The sequence below is a fragment of the Tursiops truncatus genome, chromosome 9 (assembly GCF_011762595.2).
Source record: "Tursiops truncatus isolate mTurTru1 chromosome 9, mTurTru1.mat.Y, whole genome shotgun sequence".
Lineage (NCBI taxonomy): Eukaryota > Metazoa > Chordata > Mammalia > Artiodactyla > Delphinidae > Tursiops > Tursiops truncatus.
This window is the reverse complement of record NC_047042.1, coordinates 98,460,749-98,479,612: the sequence shown is the minus strand read 5'-3', so window position 1 is coordinate 98,479,612 and position 18,864 is coordinate 98,460,749. Positions and strand designations below refer to the sequence as shown.

General features: G+C 52.5%; 1 protein-coding gene across 2 annotated transcripts; it reads right to left on the bottom strand.

Annotated features, from left to right (window-relative positions):
• Positions 1 to 2,667: 2,667 nt before the first annotated feature.
• On the bottom strand, positions 2,668 to 17,894 carry ZNF783 (zinc finger protein 783). Of its 2 annotated transcripts, XM_033863424.2 has the most exons (7): positions 17,730 to 17,893; positions 14,672 to 15,073; positions 14,467 to 14,593; positions 14,175 to 14,303; positions 8,796 to 8,924; positions 7,606 to 7,716; positions 2,668 to 5,858 (listed from the first exon to the last, which is right to left on the bottom strand). In XM_033863424.2, the coding sequence occupies exons 1-7, from the start codon at positions 17,751 to 17,753 to the stop codon at positions 5,020 to 5,022; spliced, it is 1,761 nt and encodes a 586-aa protein (XP_033719315.1). In that variant the 5' UTR covers positions 17,754 to 17,893; the 3' UTR covers positions 2,668 to 5,019. The 2 variants fall into 2 exon arrangements, with proteins under 2 accessions (XP_033719315.1, XP_033719316.1); XM_033863425.2 differs by lacking the exon at positions 14,175 to 14,303 and having other exon boundaries at positions 17,730 to 17,894.
• Positions 17,895 to 18,864: the final 970 nt, after the last annotated feature.

Sequence of the window (18,864 nt, the reverse complement as noted above, 5' to 3'; positions counted from 1 at the left end):
CCTGCAACTAGACACGAGGAGGTGCGTCAGCCACCAGGAAAGGGGCCCAGAGCCATTCCCAGCTACGGAAAGGTCAGGATCCCCTGGAATAGGGGGAAACTTCTTCCAGGTGCTAGAAGGCCTCACTGGTCAGACTTCCAAACAGACCCCACCCGGCAGACTGTCAAAGACAGCAGACACTGACCCCATAGAGCTCCTGTGGGAAGAATCTTGAACCAAGACCCAGGGGTAATGGTAAATGGTATGACAAAGCATTACCATCATAAATGGACAGTCAGTATAAGGAATTTGAATCCCAGCCCTACCACATAATAGTGGTATAAACTTAGTCAATTATTTAACCAACCACTTCACCCAAGAACACAGCCCAGCAGGAGAAAGGAAGTGAGTGAGATCCAGAAGATTTCTCAGGGGACCAATGTACACACAGATTGCTATTTCAGTTCCTGGGTGTTCTAGAGCAAACCTACTGCCCGCATTCCTGGGCACAGAGGTGAGCGAGGCCCTGTTGTTCTGGCCTTGGTGATGTGATTTCTACGGCACTTCCACCCTGACATTTACTAGTACGTGACCTCCTAACCTGCCTGAGATATCAGGTCCCCGTGACCCAGGTGCCTTGTCAACCAGCTTCAGGGTTGTCTCCACACTAGGAGGCCAGGTCCTAGCTGCCAGGTGATGGAGCCAGAGAAAGTCAAAAGCCAGCATTTAAGAGTGGTCAGAAGAAAGAAATATTTCAAAGAATATCCTGCCACAGGAGGTGGAAAATGTACCGTGTATTACTAGGAGTAATAAGAAATTCATGAATGCCTCAGTGGGGACAACTGATATTTAATGGAAACGTTCCTGGAAATGGAATTCTGCTAGAACTTGACTCAACACCTATCCTGCCATTTGAAACCTGTGCATTTTGCGAGGCTGAAATGCACTGCAGGTACGGAAAAGCACTCAGGGAGCATTATATTGGCACGTATTACATCACTAAAACAAATATAAAGGCTGTGGACCAATGATCATAATGTTTATAAACCAAAGAGTGTGATTAATCCAATTCTGTGCACCTGAGGTCCCCCCAACACCTTCTCCATAAAAGCACTTGGCCAAGTGTCCCACACGTGCTAGGGACTGGTCACCACACACTTGTCCCTTCCTTCCTTCACAGCATAACTGTTCCACCTCTGAGTCTGGTCTCTGACCGGTATAAGGTGTAGCCTAGAGGGGGCAGACCCCACTTCCACAGATTAGGGACAAAACAGCTTATCTCCCCACAGTGCACAGTCACAAATCTGGCATCCAGGAATGTACCTAAAACCATCTCAAAGTTATGTCCACCAGGAGATGACTCCTCCGCCTTCAGAGACATAGAAAAACCTCATCTTGATAGCTCTTGTCACACAGGCCAGGGATGGCCTCAAACTTGAGCCTGAGCCACTAACCAGAAGTCCTCTATGACGCAGACCCCTCCTAGCAGCAACAGGAGGGACACCCTGGGCAATTTCAGAAAAGAGTGAGCAGACACCCAAATACATCCTGATAGGAATCAGAGTTCATACGTAGAAGAGCTTTACACGACCCTCACAGCCAGAGGCAAGACTGCTGATGGGAGGAAGCCAAAGGCCTAGACTGGAGTGGAAATAAGGTCACCAGACAATAGCACTGATCTTAGCTTGGGAAAGGGATGAGAATGGGGTCACGGTCTCCCTGAGACGATTTTAGGGGATGGGGGCTGAAAGACAGGTCCAGGAGGGGGGCCCTGGAGTGTCTCTGGAGTGAGGATGGTCACAGCCCATCCGCCTCACACACCCACCCTGAGCCCCTGAACCGGGTCACAGAACGTCAGGGCTGGCGGAAACCTCGGAAACATTGTGGTTAAGTCTATAGGCGAGCAAACCGGGGCCAAGAAAGGAGAAGGGATTTTATCGTGAGACCTCAGACAGCTCCCCTCAGGCCCTTCGGCCTCAAGCGTCTTTTTCCTAGACCCTCTACCCAGGCTGAGCCTCCCCAATTCCAGGAGGGGCGGGGTGGGGGTAGGACATCCTCTGTGAGTGCCGCCCTCACCGGAGCCGGGCCGCCTCGGCCATGGCCCTGCACTGTCCGGCCGGGCGGGGGAGTCGTCGTCGTCGTCGTCGTCGTCGTCGTCGTCGTCGTCGTCGTCGTCGTCGTCGTCGCCGCCGCCGCCGCCGCCGCCGCCGCCGCCGCCGCCGCCGCCGCCGGGCGGCCCACACAGGCCAGTGCCCGGCCTCCCTGCAAGCGCTCTCGTGTTCTCGCGGCCGTCGGGCCGGGCTGCCCCGGACGCGCGGGAAAGAAAGGACCCGGACGAGCAGTAGCGCTGCCCCGGGCTACGAGCTGGGCCCCACCCCGCCGCCCGGAGGCGGCTCCCCATTGGCCAGACCGGGAAGCTCCGCCCCCGCCCCTTGCGCGGGCGACCCCGGCAGCCCGGAGCCTGCCCCACATTGGCCGGCCCAGAGGCCCCGCCCCCGCGGCGTGCGCCAAGGCTCTGTGGGCGCGGGGCAGGGTTGGGCGCCAGCTCCGTGGGAGAGCCCGGCGCGAGGGCCGCTCTCAAGCGTGAATGCGCACCCGAGCTCGGCCGAGCAGCCCACCCGCGTGGCGGGCGGGGACTTTCCGCACCGCCGCAGACTCCCAGAGAGCAGGAACCAGGTCACGTGCACGTACAGAGTCCAACATATTTATTGAGCACTGATGGGGCCAAGGTTTCACCACTGTCACAGTTCTTAACGGGCCTTTTAACACCAGAACCCCAACTTTGCTTTACAAATGAGGAACCCGAGACCCAGAGCTGGGAGTGAGACTGGGGTCAGACCAGGCTCCAGCCTCCCAGGTCACGCAGCCTCCGCTGACTCATTTCAGTGCAAAGAATGTCCTTTGAACACCTAGTGAGTGCCAGGCAAACTCACAGGGCCTAGCCGGGAGCCCGGCACATTGAATGCTTTGGAAGAAGAGGAGCACCACTGCACAGTGATTACTGCTTCTGTTAAGAGTTTGCGTATTTACACAGGGCATTAAGCATTAGAAAAGCCTGGAAACTCTGAGCCCTGAGGCCTTCCAAGGAAACACCTGAGACTAGCTCTCGCAGCTGAGGGCTAAGCTCTCAGCAGCTTCACTAGCACCACATCCTGTCTGAGCACTTGCTGACAGCCCAGCCCTGACTGCGGGGCCCTGGCAAGAGCTGGGGGATACCAGAGCAGACAAGCAGGATCTATGGCAGGGGAGGGGGGCGCCTCTCCCAAGCCCAGAGGAGCTTGGCTGAGCAGTCACTGACACGTATACTCTCGCCCCAGAGATGACAGCAATGTTTCCATCTGCCCCCAACCCTGTTCAGGACTTTAGGAGAGGTATGAGGGTCAGAGGGGGGCAAGAGGAAGTGGCACAGCCAGGGACCCAGGCACCTGGAAGCAGGCCTGAACACTGGACACTTCACATAGTGCCAGATAAATAAGACAACAATCAGAAGAGCTGAGGACCCATCACTCCAGCTTCAAAGTCACCCAGACCAAGGGCTGGTTTATAGGGAGCGCCCAAAGTGGTGTGACTGAAGAGGCACAAGAAGCTAGGTGCCACCGAGACTTCTCCATAAGGCGCGACACTAGAGCCCGAACCTCCACAGTTTGAACCTCACTGCTTTGGTGAGAATTTGTTCCACTGAGGTACAAAAGGCTCCAGGCGGATATAGCCCAAAGGGAAAGTCTTACCTCACTTTGCACCCGTGGGACCTTCCACTCACTCCAGAAAATAAAGGTCCTTCTTGAGTGATTCTGACTGGGAAGAGGGCTGGAAGATCAACATGAAAGAGAAAGGGGGCCCTGAACCTGAAAGGAAGGTCGAAATCAGGCTTCCTATTTGTCCCGCTGCCTCTAAATCTATTATGACCCTGACAACTCTAAGGTGAGGTAGGATGCACTCGGGTCATTACCACCTTCGACAGACAAGTAACACGAGGATGGAGGTGGTTAAAAGATTCACCTAGATCTCCTGGCCTAACTCTGCCATGAGCCCCAAGTTCTAGAAGACAACCCCCTCCTTTAACGTGACACATCAGGCCTGGCAACCCCACAGTCCACGTGGGCTGACCAGCCTCCCTCAGACCAGGATCTTCCTCTCGGGAGGAACTTCCTGGGCCCGCTCTGCACCTGACCTCCCCCACCCCCCAGGTGTCAGGTGGGGTCCAGTCCATGGAGCGTGCACACCCGTGAACACTGAGACCTTGGGGGAAATGTCATCCACTCCAGGCTGCAGTTCCCCGCTCTCAGCTGATTACCAAAGTCAATCATGAATGTGAACATCCACTGGGGAAAGGACCAGGAATACTGGGAATCAGTCTAGACCAACGAACACACACCTGGGAAGACACCTGGTTTCCAGGGCAGCAGCCAAGGCACCCCCATCAACAGGCATTCCCAGGCTGGTCTGGACAGTCCCTCTGCCATCCCCACACACAAGGAGGTGGCAGAATCATCCCTGCCCCTCAGGAGTTCTCGGTCCCCTTTACAACCACACACAATACTTACAGAAGCACTTAGAAAATCTCCATAAAAAAAAGTTTCAAAATAACAGTAGAAAACTCAAATTTCCAGTGCCTATTCTTTAGGCTGTCTGTCCACTCTGCTGTTTCTCGTGTTGACAGAAGGCCAAGACCTCTGTGTATAAAATCAAACCCCAGGCTCTCCGTGTCTCGAACACCCCTACTAGAAAGGCCATGGCCTCTGGTCCTGTTGCCTGTCCACAGTACCGGTCAAAGGCCCCCACCAAAGCTTGGCATCCCCTAAGCCTTAGTGGCCCCTGTGTAAGTCAGGAATGTAGAAAAGGCAGCAGAGTGACAAACTTAGGAAACTGAGGCATCTGGCACGCATACACTCTGTCATCAAAAAGGCCACCGCTTCCCATGTAAAAAGATCTCTCCAAAGCCATCGCAGAAGGAGGAACCAGCATCAGGCACAAGTGGAAGGGCTCCGCCGGTGTTGAGGTGGTCCTGGAGCAGGGGGTGCCCCGCAGGCTCCTGCCCGGTCAGCCCTCCTCGGAGGGGCTGGGCCGTGCCAGCGGCGGGCTGCCCAGGCGGGCGGGGGGAGCCAGAACGTGCGGGCCGCCCTGGCCGCGCGCGTGCGTCTGCATGTGGACCGCCAGGTGGTGGTTGCGGTTGAAGGCGCGGCCGCACTCGGGGCACGGGTAGGGCCGCTCGCCCGTGTGGATGCGCTGGTGCCGGAAGAGGTCCGAGGGCCGGCGGAAGGCCTTGCCGCAGTAGGGGCAGGCGGGCCAGCCCTGGCTGTCGCCGGTGTGCAGGCGCTGGTGGAGCAGCAGGCTCTTCCGCTGCTGGAAGAAGCGCAGGCACTCGCTGCAGTGGTACACCTTGGCGGCCGCCGGCCTCCGCCCCACGAAGCAGCGGCGGCCCTCGGGCCCCTCTGGGAGCCAGCGGATGACGGGGCCGGGCACCACCACCTCCCCCGGCTCCAGCGCGGGCTGGGCACGTCCCCCGGCCCCGGAGGCCGAGCCGCCCCGGGCCTCCGCGCGCTGCTCCTCCTCCGCGTGGGTCCGTTGGTGAATGGTCAGGTTGATCTTCAAGCGGAAGCTCTGTCCGCAGTCAGGGCAGGGGAAGGCCCGCTCTCGCCGGCGGGGGAGGACGCGAGGCGGCTCGCCCCCCTTCCCCGGTGCCCCCGGTGGCAGAGGGTCCCCTGCCCGCACCCTGGGCGCTGCCCCCGAGTGAAGCCGGCCAGAACCCCCGGTCCTGCTCCTGGGCCCTTTGGGGAGTCTACACTCTGGCTGGTTCTGGGACTCCCCCAGGTAGAGCTGCTCAGGCATCATCTCGTCCTCAGATTGTGCTTCCGTCTTGATGACCATACCGCCACCACCTGGCAAATGGAGTCTGCGTTGATTTCAAGCGGACCACACCGCCGGCCCCCACCCGGGCCACAGACCCAGTCCTGGCCTCCCGGCGTGCTCCAGCCACACCAGCCCCGCCCCCACCCCCCAGCCTTCCCCGGGCCCCTCTTCCTCCCAGCGCTCCCGGCCACAGCAGGGAAACACTGCTGCAAACCCAGGAGCTGGGGTCAGGAGTCAGACCGGGGAGGCAGATGGGCGGGAAAATGAAAGGCAGACAAAGGGAGGCCTACGTCCTGTGCCCTGCGGCATGCTGACCATGCGGGACCCCCAAAGTTCTGACGACTTTAGTTCTGATCTGTGAATGACGATGAGCCCTGCGGGCCACCACTGCCCCCAGACTAGGTAAGAGGCTTCGGGCCTGGAGGTGGTGGGTGACTTAGCCCCCCTCAGAGCTACACAGCCAAGTAACAAGTCCACACCGAGCGTCCACCACCTGCCCTGACAGAAAGCAGGCACGAGTCCTGGGCTTCCCGGCTGGGCCTCAGTGTGGGTCACACTTGACTCTGAGGTGGGACTCAGGCAGCGACAGGTGGTCTCAGCAGCAGCTCCAGGGGTCCCTGTCGCTGAGGAGGCCGGTCCTGGCCGCAGAGCCCTGCCTGGAACCCGGCATTCTCCCACCTCCTCCAGCTGCTGGTCACCCCTGGTTTCCTCTGGAGCCAGCCAACCATCCCCCAGGATCCGGCAGCCTCAGCTGCTAGACCGCACAGTCTGCTCAACGGTGACAAGAGAACCCTGCCCGCTGCCTATTAGAATGAAACCTTACAGCCCTCATTAGGCAACTTCCAAGGTCCAAGACAAGAGTGATTTCTATTCTTGCTGAAGCCTGAGCTTAAACCGCAAGCCGGGAGGCCACTGAGGAAGAGACCCCTTAACTGGTGAACCTCCAGGGCAGCACCCGAGAGCAAGACCTTGGGTTCTCTGCTCACCGCTCACCCAGTAATCCTCACAAATTAACTCAGGGCAGAACTTTATTTCTATGTCAGAAATGACGCACTTTTTAATTTAGTCCTCCAGCTACAGAATCGTTAAGCGTCTAAGAATCCTGTAAACTTTGAGGTAAAACCTTGTTGCATTGAAGAGGCCCCCATGGTGGTCTTGGGCTTAGAAATTAGTGAGGGTCTCAGGCCCTCTTCTCTGTGAAGGCCAAGGCTCCCAGACCTCTTCATCTGCAGCCCATCTGCAGCCCCACCACAACCCCAAGGCAGGCCCAGATCTCATGCTTGCCTCCCACCGAAGGAGGTACCAGAATGGAATGGGAGGACAGCTGGATCCCTTTCTATTGGGCCAAAATTGGCAATAATCGCTTTCTTTTTTCCTGCTTATCAGGAGGTAAGCCCGGTTTATAGAAAACACACAGACTCTAAGCAGGAAGAGCTAAATTTAAATCACAGGCCTCCAGACTCCAGCTGCAAGACGCGAGAGGCTGTGGGCTGGGCCACTTCACAGGGTGGCTGTGAGGAGGCCACACCTGGTGGCACACAGCTTGTTTTAAGCAGCACCTTTCCAGCCAGACCAGACCACGATGGGGGAGGAACAGGACCATAGGTGACCTGGGTCCCCAGAGCCCCAGGGAAGTAATACTTGGGGGGTGAGGGAGGGAGCCCTCAAGAGGAAACCCCTTACCAGGTCCATCATGCAACCCCTACCCACTCCCAAAGGGCCCCCGAGTTCCTCCGAGGCTCTGCTGTGGCCACGGGGCCTCTTCCCTTCACTCACCTGGCCCCATGCCGGGCAGGATGTCCCTGGGAGGGGAGGTGGGTGACTCCCCATCTGAAGATTCTTCCTCCCGTTTAACCGAGGACAAAACGCTAGTGCTGGCTAGTGGTCCTGTGAGAGAGAGTCCCATGAGGGCCTTTCCCAACAGCAGGCTCCCACAGGGAGACCCAGCCATTCCCTAGCAGGTCCAGGACACGCTCAAGTGCCTGAGGCCCAGGAAGAGGGAGCGCTGGGTTCTGTCCCAAGGGTGGCAGGTGCCCCACCCTGCAGCCTCTGCTCAGAGGTGGGCGGAGACCGGGGAAGGCCACACCCCCAATTCCCATGCAGGTGGTGCTAACAACTGGCCCCTCTGCATCTGGGGGTCACCCTGATGGGCCTCAAAAGGACAGAGGGTTTGGGGAGGCCCCAGGGCACAGCACCAGGTTTGCAACAGAGCAAAAGGACAATGAGAAGGTCCCAGTCCTCTTACATACTGGCTGGGAAGGATGGACACAGGGAAGCGGGGTTGGGGTGTCACCTCCAACTGCAGGGGCCCATATTCAGTGGGGAAGATGCACAGAAGTAACTGGATAGAAAGCAACCCAGAGACTGAACGGTCGGGCCGGCAGGAGGGGGACGCCAAGCCAGCACAGAGCAGTCTGGAGACAGAAAACGAGGCTCTGGGTTACCTGCCAAGTGCTATGCTAAATGCCCCCTGAATATACTCTATTTTTGTGACAGGACGGGCAAGAATTTCCTTTAAACAAAAGCAGAGAACACTGGAAGTGGTGACTGGAGCTTCACCGGTCTTCAGAAGAGGACACTCACTGAGGAGCGCACGTGCTGGCACTCTGCTAGGCATACGGCACGTACTGCCCCATTAACGGGATTGTCTTAAGAACCCTGAAGAGACCCAATGTCCCCCTCCTGTGCCCTTCCCCTCACTCCAGCCCGATCAGTGTACCTGGCCCCCAACATACCTAAGTAACCCATACCTTTGCTTAGACTGTTTCCTCCCACTGAAAATACCCTGTGTTCCCAGCAAAATCTACCTCTAAGGCCCGTCTCAGGGGCCCCTTTTCCAGGAAACCTGTCCAGCCTTGCCCGGCCTGGCCCAGCCCCCAGCCACCTCTCCCCGCCTCGAGCTGCAGCACTTATGCTCAGTACCGCTTGTCTGGTCCTGTTCACACGGCTGCCCAGCGCTCACTCACCGGTGTTCGTTTCGGGTGGGGTTACTCTTGTTTCTGAGTCTTGCTGGTGCTTGGAGGCCTGACCTTCTTTTGGCTCCTTCCGGGCAGGGCTGACTGGGCTGGAGGTGTGCTCTGGGTATGGAGGAAGGCCTGGGGAATGCAAATCAGTGACACTACGGGCAACGCAGAGGTCTCCCAGGAGCCTCTGGGGAGTGGCTAAATGCAGTCACCTGGAGCATCAGGTCAAACACAGGGTATGATAATTCAGTGAACTTTACTGATCGTCTAGTAACTAGATTCTAGACTAAAACCTCCATATCTGAGAAAAGGAAATGGTATATATAGCATGTTAAGTTATCCGATAGTACCACACAGGTCATGACACAGCAGGACCAAAGGTCTGGCTTTTTAAGGACTCCTGGCTCAGAACATTTCAACGGTAGTTCCCAATCCCAGGTCCTCCACCAGGCTGGTGTATAAAGATCCCCTGGGGAGCACCCCCAAGATTCTTATCAGTTAGTTCTGGGTGGGCCTAGGAAGTATGCATTTTTAAAAAGCTTCCTAGGGGAGGGGGCTTCCCTGGTGGTGCAGTGGTTGAGAGTCCGCCTACCAATGCAGGGGACACGGATTCGAGGATTCGAGCCCTGGTCCGGGAAGATCCCACATGCCGCGGAGCAACTGGGCCTGTGCGCCACAACTACTGAACCTGCATTCCAGAGCCCACATGCCAACAGCCCGTGCTTGGCAACGAGAGAAGCCACTTCAGTGAGAGGCCCGCACACCACAACGAAGAGTAGCCCCACTCGCCACAACTGGAGAAGGCCCGCGTGCAGCAAAGAAGACCCAATGCAGCCAAAAATAAATAAATAAAATAAATTTATTTTTAAAAAAAGCTTCCTACGGGAAAAGACATGAATATTTCACAGAATAAAAAATTAAAATGGCCATAAACAAACAAAGCTACACTGTTACCAAGGCCAGACAGACACTACAAGAAAACTGCAGACCAATATCCCAATATGAACAAAATGCTAGCAAACCGAATTCAGCAGCATATTAAAAGGATCAAATATCATAACCAAGTGGAGTTTATTCCTGGAATGCAAGGATGGTTCTACATATGAAACTGGATCAATGGAATACACCACATTAAGAGAATGAAGGGGGAAAAAACCCACATGATCATCTCGGCTGATGCAGAAAAAACATTTGACAAAATTCAACACCCTTTTATAAAAAAACTACTCAAAAAACTAAGAATACAAGGAAACTACCTCAGTATAATAAAAGCCTTAATAAAGGAAATTCTGACATGTGCTACAACATAGATGAACCTTGATGATACTGTGCTAAGTGAAATAAGCCAGCCACAAAAAGACAAACAGTGTACGATTCCACTTATATGAAGTACTTAGAGTACCCAAATTCAGGGAGACAGAAAGTAGAACTGTGGCTGCCAGGGGCTGAGAACAGGGGGGGAGTGTTATTGTTTGATGGGTACAGAATTTCAGTAAAAGAATAAAAGGGATGAATGGTGGTGATGGTGGCACAGCATGGTAAATGTTAATATCACTGAACCGTATACTTAAAAAGTTAATATGCTACATTTTATGTTATATGTATTTGACTAAAATAAGAAAAAAAAATAAAGTGCTAATACACAGCTCAATATAGATGAGCCTTGAATACATTATGCTAAGTGAAAGAAGACAGACACCAAAGACCACATACTACGTGATTCCATTTACATGACATGTCCAGAATAGGCAAATCTACGGAGTCAGAAAGCAGATCTGTTGTTGCTTACGGCTGGGGGGCTGGGAAGGGGGTCAGGGTGATAGCTGAAAGACACAGAGCTTGTTTTTGAGGTGACAAAAATGCTATAAAATTGACTGTGGTGTTGGCTGCACTTATCTATGAATATGATAGAGAGCACTGAATTGTATACTTTAAATGAGTGAATTATTTCTAATAAATCTATTTTTTTAACTACACTGAAGTACTTACCTATTATGCAGACAGAAATCCGACAAGTCTGACCACATTCTCTAGTGGCAAGGCTGTGGGGAAAGAGGCCCTCTTTCACAATGCTGACGGGAATGTAAATGGTACAACCCCTATGGAGGGGGATTTGGTGATAAATTCTTTAAAAATTGCATATTCATTTACCTTTGACCCAGCAGTCCAGCTTCTGGACTGTATCCCAAAGATACACTGACAAAAATATGAACTGATTTATGCACAAGATATTTCCTACAGCATTAATTATATCAGCAATATACTGGCTATTCCCCAAATAATCCATCAGTGAAGACTGGTTAAATAAACTATGGTATATCACACCATGGAACATTCCATATTCACACAAAAAATTAGGAAGATCTCTACATACTGCTATGAGGTATTTCAAAGACAAATAGTATGGGGGAATACAAAGGTATCTATGTATTAGTGATATTTTCAAAAGGAAACACTGGAGTATAAACGAGAAGTTAATAAAAATGGTTATCTATAGGGAGAGGGAGGGGATAAGGGTGGAAGTGAGACCTCCCTGAGTGTATCCTGTTAAATCATTTTGACTTTGCAACCATGTCTTACATGTTCAAAAAGTTAAATTAAATCATAATTAAAAAGAGCCATCGCTAAAAACCTAAAATTAAGCAGGGGCTTCCCTGGTGGCACAGTGGTTACGAATCTGCCTGCAGGGGACACGGGTTTGAGCCCTGGTCCGGGAAGATCCCACATGCTGCGGAGCAACTAAACCTGTGTGTCACAACTACTGAAGCCCGCGTGCCGAGAGCCCGTGCTCCGCAACAAGAGAAGCTACCGTAATGAGAAACCCCCACAATGAGAAGCCTGTGCACCGCGATGAAGAGTAGTCCCTGCTCGTTGCAACTAGAGAAAGCCCGCACGCAGCAACGAAGACCCAACGCAGCCAAAAATAAGTAAATTAAATAAATAAGTAAAATTAAGCAGAAACAAAAAAACTTAACTGTATATCAAGTTGGTGGCATAACCACATAGAGAAAATAATTATTTCAAGCGACTTTAAAAGGCATTATTTTGTCTATTAAGTCCTGAATGAAATATGCATTCAGATGACAAAAAGAGCTGCAAAGAAATCTCAAATTTCAATTAGAAGTGTAATTGTTAGTAGTAATACAGGCTCAATTATTTGAAATGATTTCCAAATTATTATTATTCCAAATAAGATATTATAGGATAATGAAATATTAAAATTTGGATACAAAATAATGCAAATAAGTAATTATGCTAATATAGTGAGGAATTTAAGATGTCCATGTAAAAGTGACATACAAGTATAAAATCAAAGGACATTAAATTTGAATTCTAAATATCATTACGAACTCATGATTTTTTTCTTCTCAAAAATACATATTTTCTGAGAAGGTCTAGAAGTAATGCCAAAAATTAGCAACTACTAGAACTCATACTGCAGTTTCAGAATACCATTCCTTATTGAAAGAAATAAAACTTCTTGGAGAAACTCTTATTCCAGGTCTGGGGAAGGAAATATACAAGATGAAACTAGAACATCTTACGGTGTCTGAACGCCATCAAAGTTACATCAAAATGACCTATAGGTCAACTTGAAGGGGCTCCCAAGAGCTAAAAATGGGACAACTTAAGCATGAAAATAATGGCTGCAAAGGACTGCATGTATAAAATACTCAACAATCTATGAAGTCACAATAATAATAAAAAAAAAAAAGAAAGAAAAGCCCAAGTATTGGTCACTTTTGGAGGCGTCTAAGGAAGCAACTCTTCATTCTAAAAACTGATGAAGGGAAAGAATTAAGCACCTATCCTGCCTTTTCTGTACAGACTATATTTCAAGGTAACTAAAAGAGTTAGTTAGGGAAATTATTCTTTATAAAAGAATTTCAGGGCTTCCCTGGTGGCGCGGTGGTTGAGAGTCCACCTGCCGATGCAGGGGACACGGGTTCGTGCCCCAGTCCGGGAAGATCCCACATGCTGCGGAGCGGCTGGGTCCGTAAGCCATGGCTGCTGAGCCTGCGCGTCCGGAGCTTGTGCTCCGCAACGGGAGAGGCCACAACAGTGAGAGGCCCGCGTACCAAAAAAAAAAAAAAAAAAAAAAAGAATTTCAGCTATTAGGTACAAAAGTAATGACCAAATTTCACCATTTTACAACCCCTAATAAAATAATGAATCCAGGCAACAATCTTCAATGGCTAATAAAATCATTAGGTGAAAAGTTGACGGGGAACTTTATAACAGAAGGATAAGGCTCACAATCAGAAAAAGAAAGGCAATTGGGTAAGACCTGAAGCCATAGGCTCCTAGTAGAAAACACAGGCGGTAAGCTCTTTGACATCAGTCTTGGCAACGACTTTTTGGATTTGACACCAAAAGCAAATATAAACAAGAAAGAATACATCAAACTAAAAAGCTTCTGCACAGCAAAGGAAACCATCAACAAAGTGAAAATGCAACCTACTGAATGCGAGAAAATATTTGCAGGTCATACATCTGTTAAGGGGTTAACTTCCAAAATATATAAAGAACACAAACAACTCAACAGCAACAAAAATCCAATTACAAAATGGACAGAAGATCTGAATGGACATTCTTCCAAAGAAGACATACAGATGGGCAACCGGCACATGAAAAGATGCTCAACATCACTAACCATCAGGGAAATGCAAATCAAAACCACAATGAGATACCACCTCACATCTGTTAGAATGGCTATTATCAAAAAGACAAGAAATGACAAGGATGTGGAGAAAAGGGAACTCTTGTACCCTGTTGGTGGGAATGTAAATTGGTGCAGCCACTATGGAAAACACTATAGGGGTTCCTCAAAAAACTAAAAATAGAACTACCATATGATCCAGCAATCCCACTTCCAGGTATTCTTTCAAAGAAAACAGAAACACTAACTCAAAAAGATATCTGCACCCTGATGCTCACGGCAGCACTATTTATATACAATAGCCAAGATATGGAAACAACTGAAGTGTCCACTGATCAATGAATGCATAAAGAAAATGTCACATATACATACAATGGAATATTATTCAGCCACAAAAAAGAATGAAATCTTGTCATTGGCGACAACCTTGACATTATGTTACGTGAAATAAGTCAGAGAAAGACAAGCATTGTATGATCTCACTCATATGTGGAATCTATTAAAAACAAAGACACAAAAATGAGGTCATAGATACAGAGAACAGATTGGTGGTTGTCAGAGGTGAGGGGTGGAGGTAGGTGAAACGGGTGAAGGGGGCTAGGGCGCGGCCCACCCTGGGTTAAGGGCCTGCGCTCCGTCCTGGCCTCACGGCTTGGAAGCGCGGGAGGCTGGGGACATGAATGGACTGTCCCCAGCCACGTCCCCATCTTGCCCCCACTCACCAGCGCCCAGCCTCCTTGGGCGTGCTTCCTCTCTGTCACTCCCCTCCTCCCGGCCCCTCGGGCCTTCAGGGCAAGGCTCCTCTCCCCTCTCCATCCGGGTGAGGATATCCGGTTTGGAGATAGCATAATCTGCACACAGAACAGAGGCAGCTGGGTCAGGACTGCACACCCACCATGCAGTTGCCCACAGAGATGCAGAGACCCCCAGAGGAACAGAAGCCAAAGCCAAGACCCAGACCACAGGAGGCCCATCTGTGCACCGAGGCCCAGGGTGCCACCTACACAGCCTTACCCAGGGAGACCAGCGTCTCGTAGTTGCCCCGCATCACGTGCTTGTACAGCTCCTTCTGCCACTCATCCAGTTTGCCCCACTCTGGCTCAGAGAAATACACGGCCACATCATCAAAGGTCACGGGCACCTGGAACCACAGTGTCACGCACGCTCACCCGCACGCTGACGGGCACGGGCTGTCCCACCCCCGGCGCCCAGGGCTTACCTTGGGGGCCTCGCCCTTGCTGCCCGGGGGCAGCCGCAGGATCCAGAAGTTCCTGTTCCTCAGCAGGTTCTCCACGTTCTCCAGCCGCCTCTGCAGCAGCCCGTACTCCTGCAGCAGGGTCCCCAGCACTGCCCACTTGCCCTCCAGCTGGTTCCCCAACTCCACGGTCGTCTTCTCGCAGTCGGCCAGCTTCTTCTCAGCCTTCCCTGTCCGCCCCTCCAGAGTCAGCAGGCGGGCCAGGCAGGAATCCACCTTCTTCTCCAATGCCTGGATGGCGGCCACCACCGTCCACAGCGTGATCTCCGTGGAGTAGAGGTATGAGCTCTTCTCAGCAGCCAGCTGGGGTGATGGAGAAGGCGTCAAAGGCCTTTCATCCCCTATTTGCCTGTCCCTCTCTGGAGCCTGTCCACAAGAGAAAAGAGAGATGTTATCAGAATTATCCAGTCAAAATGTCCATCTCTAAAAGAAACCTCAGAATGGCACCTGCCCAGGTGAAGCCCCATCTGGGATCCTGAGGACCAGTCAGGCAGCCGGGGATGGGGAGGGGGGACATCCAGCCTCTAGGACAGGAAACACTGGCTGGACCAGGGTGTTAGCAAGTGGGAACAGGAGGAAAGGCATGGCCAAAGCAGGAAAGCATCTGTGGCCTCACACAGGTGACTTCCTTTCCGGGTCTCAGTCTCCTCCTCCGAAACTCAGAAGCTCTGCAGTCAAACAACCAGAGTGCAGCTGGCAGCTCCACTGCTCACGAGCTGGCTGACTTTGGCAAGGTTTGTTAAGCATTTCAACTTCAATCCCACATCTATAAAATGGGGATTACATGATAGGATTGTGAGAATTGATGGTACAATCTTTGTAAATAGCACATGGCAAACACTCAATAAATGTGAGCCCTGTGTTGTTGATCATGAGGGGGATGATGACGATGGTGGCTCTGGCTCAGGGATGCAGCAGTTCATATGGCCTTTGTCCTCCACCTCTTTCATTACAATGTCCTTCAGCATCTCGGAAAAGAGCTCCTGCAGTGCCTCAGCTTACCTTGGTGCCTGATGACAAAGTCTCAGTCCCAGTTCATCTCGCTGAAAGCTTTGTTGGAAAGGTGAATTGACACTTCATCCCTTCACTGCACTCATCCTCATGGTCAAATCACCATCAAGTCCTATCCGTGTAACTTCTGAAACTATCTCAAATCCATCCTCTTTTCTCCTTCTCTGCCGTGACTAGTCAAAATCCCAATCATCTTTCCCCCAAACCACTGCAATCCTGCCCAGCTGGTTTCCCCAGTTCGCCCTTCTTCCCCCACAATACACTTTCCACAGGGTGATCAGTAATCTTTTAAATACACAGACTAGATCATTTTAGTCCCCGATCAACAGCTTCCCGTGTACCCAGAATAAAACCTAAACTTCGTATCGTATCCCAGCCTACCTCCCTGAGCTTATATCCTCCTGGCTATCAACTACACTCCAGCTACCCTGGTCTCCTTGGATTCCTATGATGCACCCAGCTCTCTCTTCCACCTTTCTGTTAGCTCTTCCCACACCTCTCTGTACACCTGGCTCCCTCTCGTATAAGGCTCCAGCTTAAACACTGCCTCAAAGAGATCTTCGCCGATGGACACATCTAACATAGGCCCCCTGCTAGTCCCTTCCTTCACAGCACTAATAATCTATGATCGTGCCATGTGTATGCCTGTGTTATGGTTTGCTTCGCCCATGAGAACATAAGCTCCATGACGACGTAAGTTTCTAAAAGACTGCCTCATTCATAGAAGACGCTCAATAAATACCTACTGAATGAGCGACTGACTAAACAATTAAACAACACATTCATCCAATAACAATTACTGAACATCTGTCATAGTAAACGAGCAATGGGGATGCAGAAAAAAATATGTGGTTCTTCCTTCTCCTGGAGAACAGTTTTGTACAAAAATAGTCATAATAAATTAAATAACAGTGTGATACCACGGGCTATCGAAAGTTGAGGGCAAATCTGTCCTGTTTGAGGAGTTTCTTGGGATCTCATGTGCTACACAAGACAGCAGAGGAAAAGGGGCGGGTGGATAAGAATGGTCAGAAAGAGTACTGAGAAAGTGGCCCTGGGCTAAGTGGGAGCTGAAAAGGTCACTTGTCCCCCTACAGAAGGGCCTTCCTGGGGGCCATAAACGCCAAGAACTCCCATCCTCTTCTGCCTCGCACTCAGAGGACCCTTAAAAAAGCACACACCAAACTCACTAGTTAAAGAGGAGAGAAAAGTTCCTCCTTAAAAATCATCCACAATAATCAGCATCCAGAAAGATCACGGCTTCAAACATTTTATTAAGATGTATTAATAATAGTAGATACCGTTTATTGAGCTCTTTACAAATGTTTTTCGAGTATGTCAAAAAAGGACAGATTATTTTCTCCGAATTGGACACACTGCACATTATCAGCCAACATTGTAACATCTGCTAAACTAATCTTAAAAACAAAAACACGAAAAACAACAACAAAAGCACCACACCTACAATCCCGTCAGTAAACAGCACTCAACACCTCTTAGGTGTCAGAAGAACACTTGGGCACCTTAATGGGGGTGTAACTCCGGAGCCCCTGGTGGGCGTCAGGCTCTGGCCTCTACTAGGTGGGCGACTTCAGACCGCTCCCCGCCCCGAGCCCCAGACTTCGGTCGTCAGAACCGAATTGGGCCGGCGCCCCTGCCCCCCTGCCTGCCTCCGGGGCCGCCGGACCTCCAGTGAGACAATGGACGGGGCGGGGAAACAGCCATTCGGTTCAAAGACGAGGGCTTGTCATCTTAAGTGTAACTAGAAAGCCCGGCCTGTCCCCCGACGTCGGGGCCTTCCGCCCGCCGCGCCCGGCCTCGCGTTTGGGCCGCCCGGCCGCTCGGACGAGGCGGACGAGGGCGGCCAGGCGGCACGAGAGGGCCCGAAGCGCGGGCCTGGACGGAGGCGGCGCGCGGGCCTCTCGGGCCGCCCGACCGAGACCCGCGCGGGCCCACGCGGCGGTGGAGTCGGCGGCCTGGCCGGGCTGGGCGTCCGCGCGGGGGCGCTTACCGGGGCAGGCGCCTCTTCGGCCATGGCTGCCCGCGTCCTTCTCTGGGCGGCTCTCCTCAGGCCCGGTTTGTCGGGCCCGGCGCGGCGCTGTGCGGCGCGGCGGCGGAGGCGGAGCTGAGCCGAGCCGCCCAGCCTCGGAGCTCTTGCCGGGCGGCCGCGAGCTGCGTCCGAGCCACGTGCCCCGCCGGCCCTTTAAACAAGAGCTGCGCTCGCGGCCCTGCCCGAGGGCGCGCACAGCGCCCCCTGCAGCCCGAAGGACCGCACGCCCGCGGCCCGCGGCCTTCTGCGCCCACCCGCCCCGGCGGCCGCGGGGGTCTCCCGGGGGGAGTGGGGTGCCCGCCCCCTCCTGGGCCGCGGTAGTCGACGCCGGGCCTCACGCGCCGCGGAGCCCTCCAGACGGGCTCCCTTCGGGCGGAGGCGACCCTCGGGCCTGGGCCGAGCGGCGCGGGCCACGCGCAGGGCCGGCACGGTGGGACCCTAACCCCGCTCCGGGGTGCTGGGGCAATCCAGTCAGGGAGCTAATAAAGGAAACGCGCAGGAAACTTCGAAGCTTTGGGGGAAGGTCCGTCATTGCCGGGTAATCTCAAGTGTATGCACTTGATTTGCCGTTTGAACACCTCTAATGGACCCAAAGTGACTATACATTTTGCCCGGGAAAAGCCAGGGGGGTGGGAGGGATCAATAAGGGTTTTTAAACTTTATTAGTTTTCCAGAACAAATAGAAAGACCTCAGGAAAATTTTATTTCCTTAAAAAAAAAAAAAGCCCCACCTCCCTCCCCAAACCTCCCTTTGGGGACCCTGGGTCTCCTCGTCCTTCCCCGGGGCCCACCTTCCCAGCAGACACGCGACTCGAGCATCCTCCGCAGAGTGCCCTGAAGCCCTCTTTGCCACGCCCAGTCTTCACTTGCGCATCAGCCACCAGCTGGGGATCCTCTGCAGCAAGAGTAAATCCATCACTAGTTCAGGCCCTGAGGCATCTTGAATAAACGACTCAATCTAGGACCTATTTTCCTCATCTGCAACCCACCGAGCCTTGCTCTGGAAAACCTGTTAATCTCTGAATATAAAGTAAAATATGCTGCATGCCATTTAACTTTTATTTTCTATCTTTTCTGCATTTCCCAATCACCTCAC

What these genes read in the sequence shown, in the direction of transcription:
- ZNF783 (XM_033863424.2), bottom strand. Translation starts at nt 17,753, where the DNA reads ATGGCCGAAGAGGCGCCTGCCCCG. An exon ending in CCCAAGGAGGCTGGGCGCTG is followed by an intron (nt 8,925 to 14,174) that starts GTGAGTGGGGGC and finishes TGCATTCCCCAG; the next exon opens with GCCTTCCTCCATACCCAGAG. An exon ending in CCTGCCCGGCATGGGGCCAG is followed by an intron (nt 5,859 to 7,605) that starts GTGAGTGAAGGG and finishes TCCATTTGCCAG; the next exon opens with GTGGTGGCGGTATGGTCATC.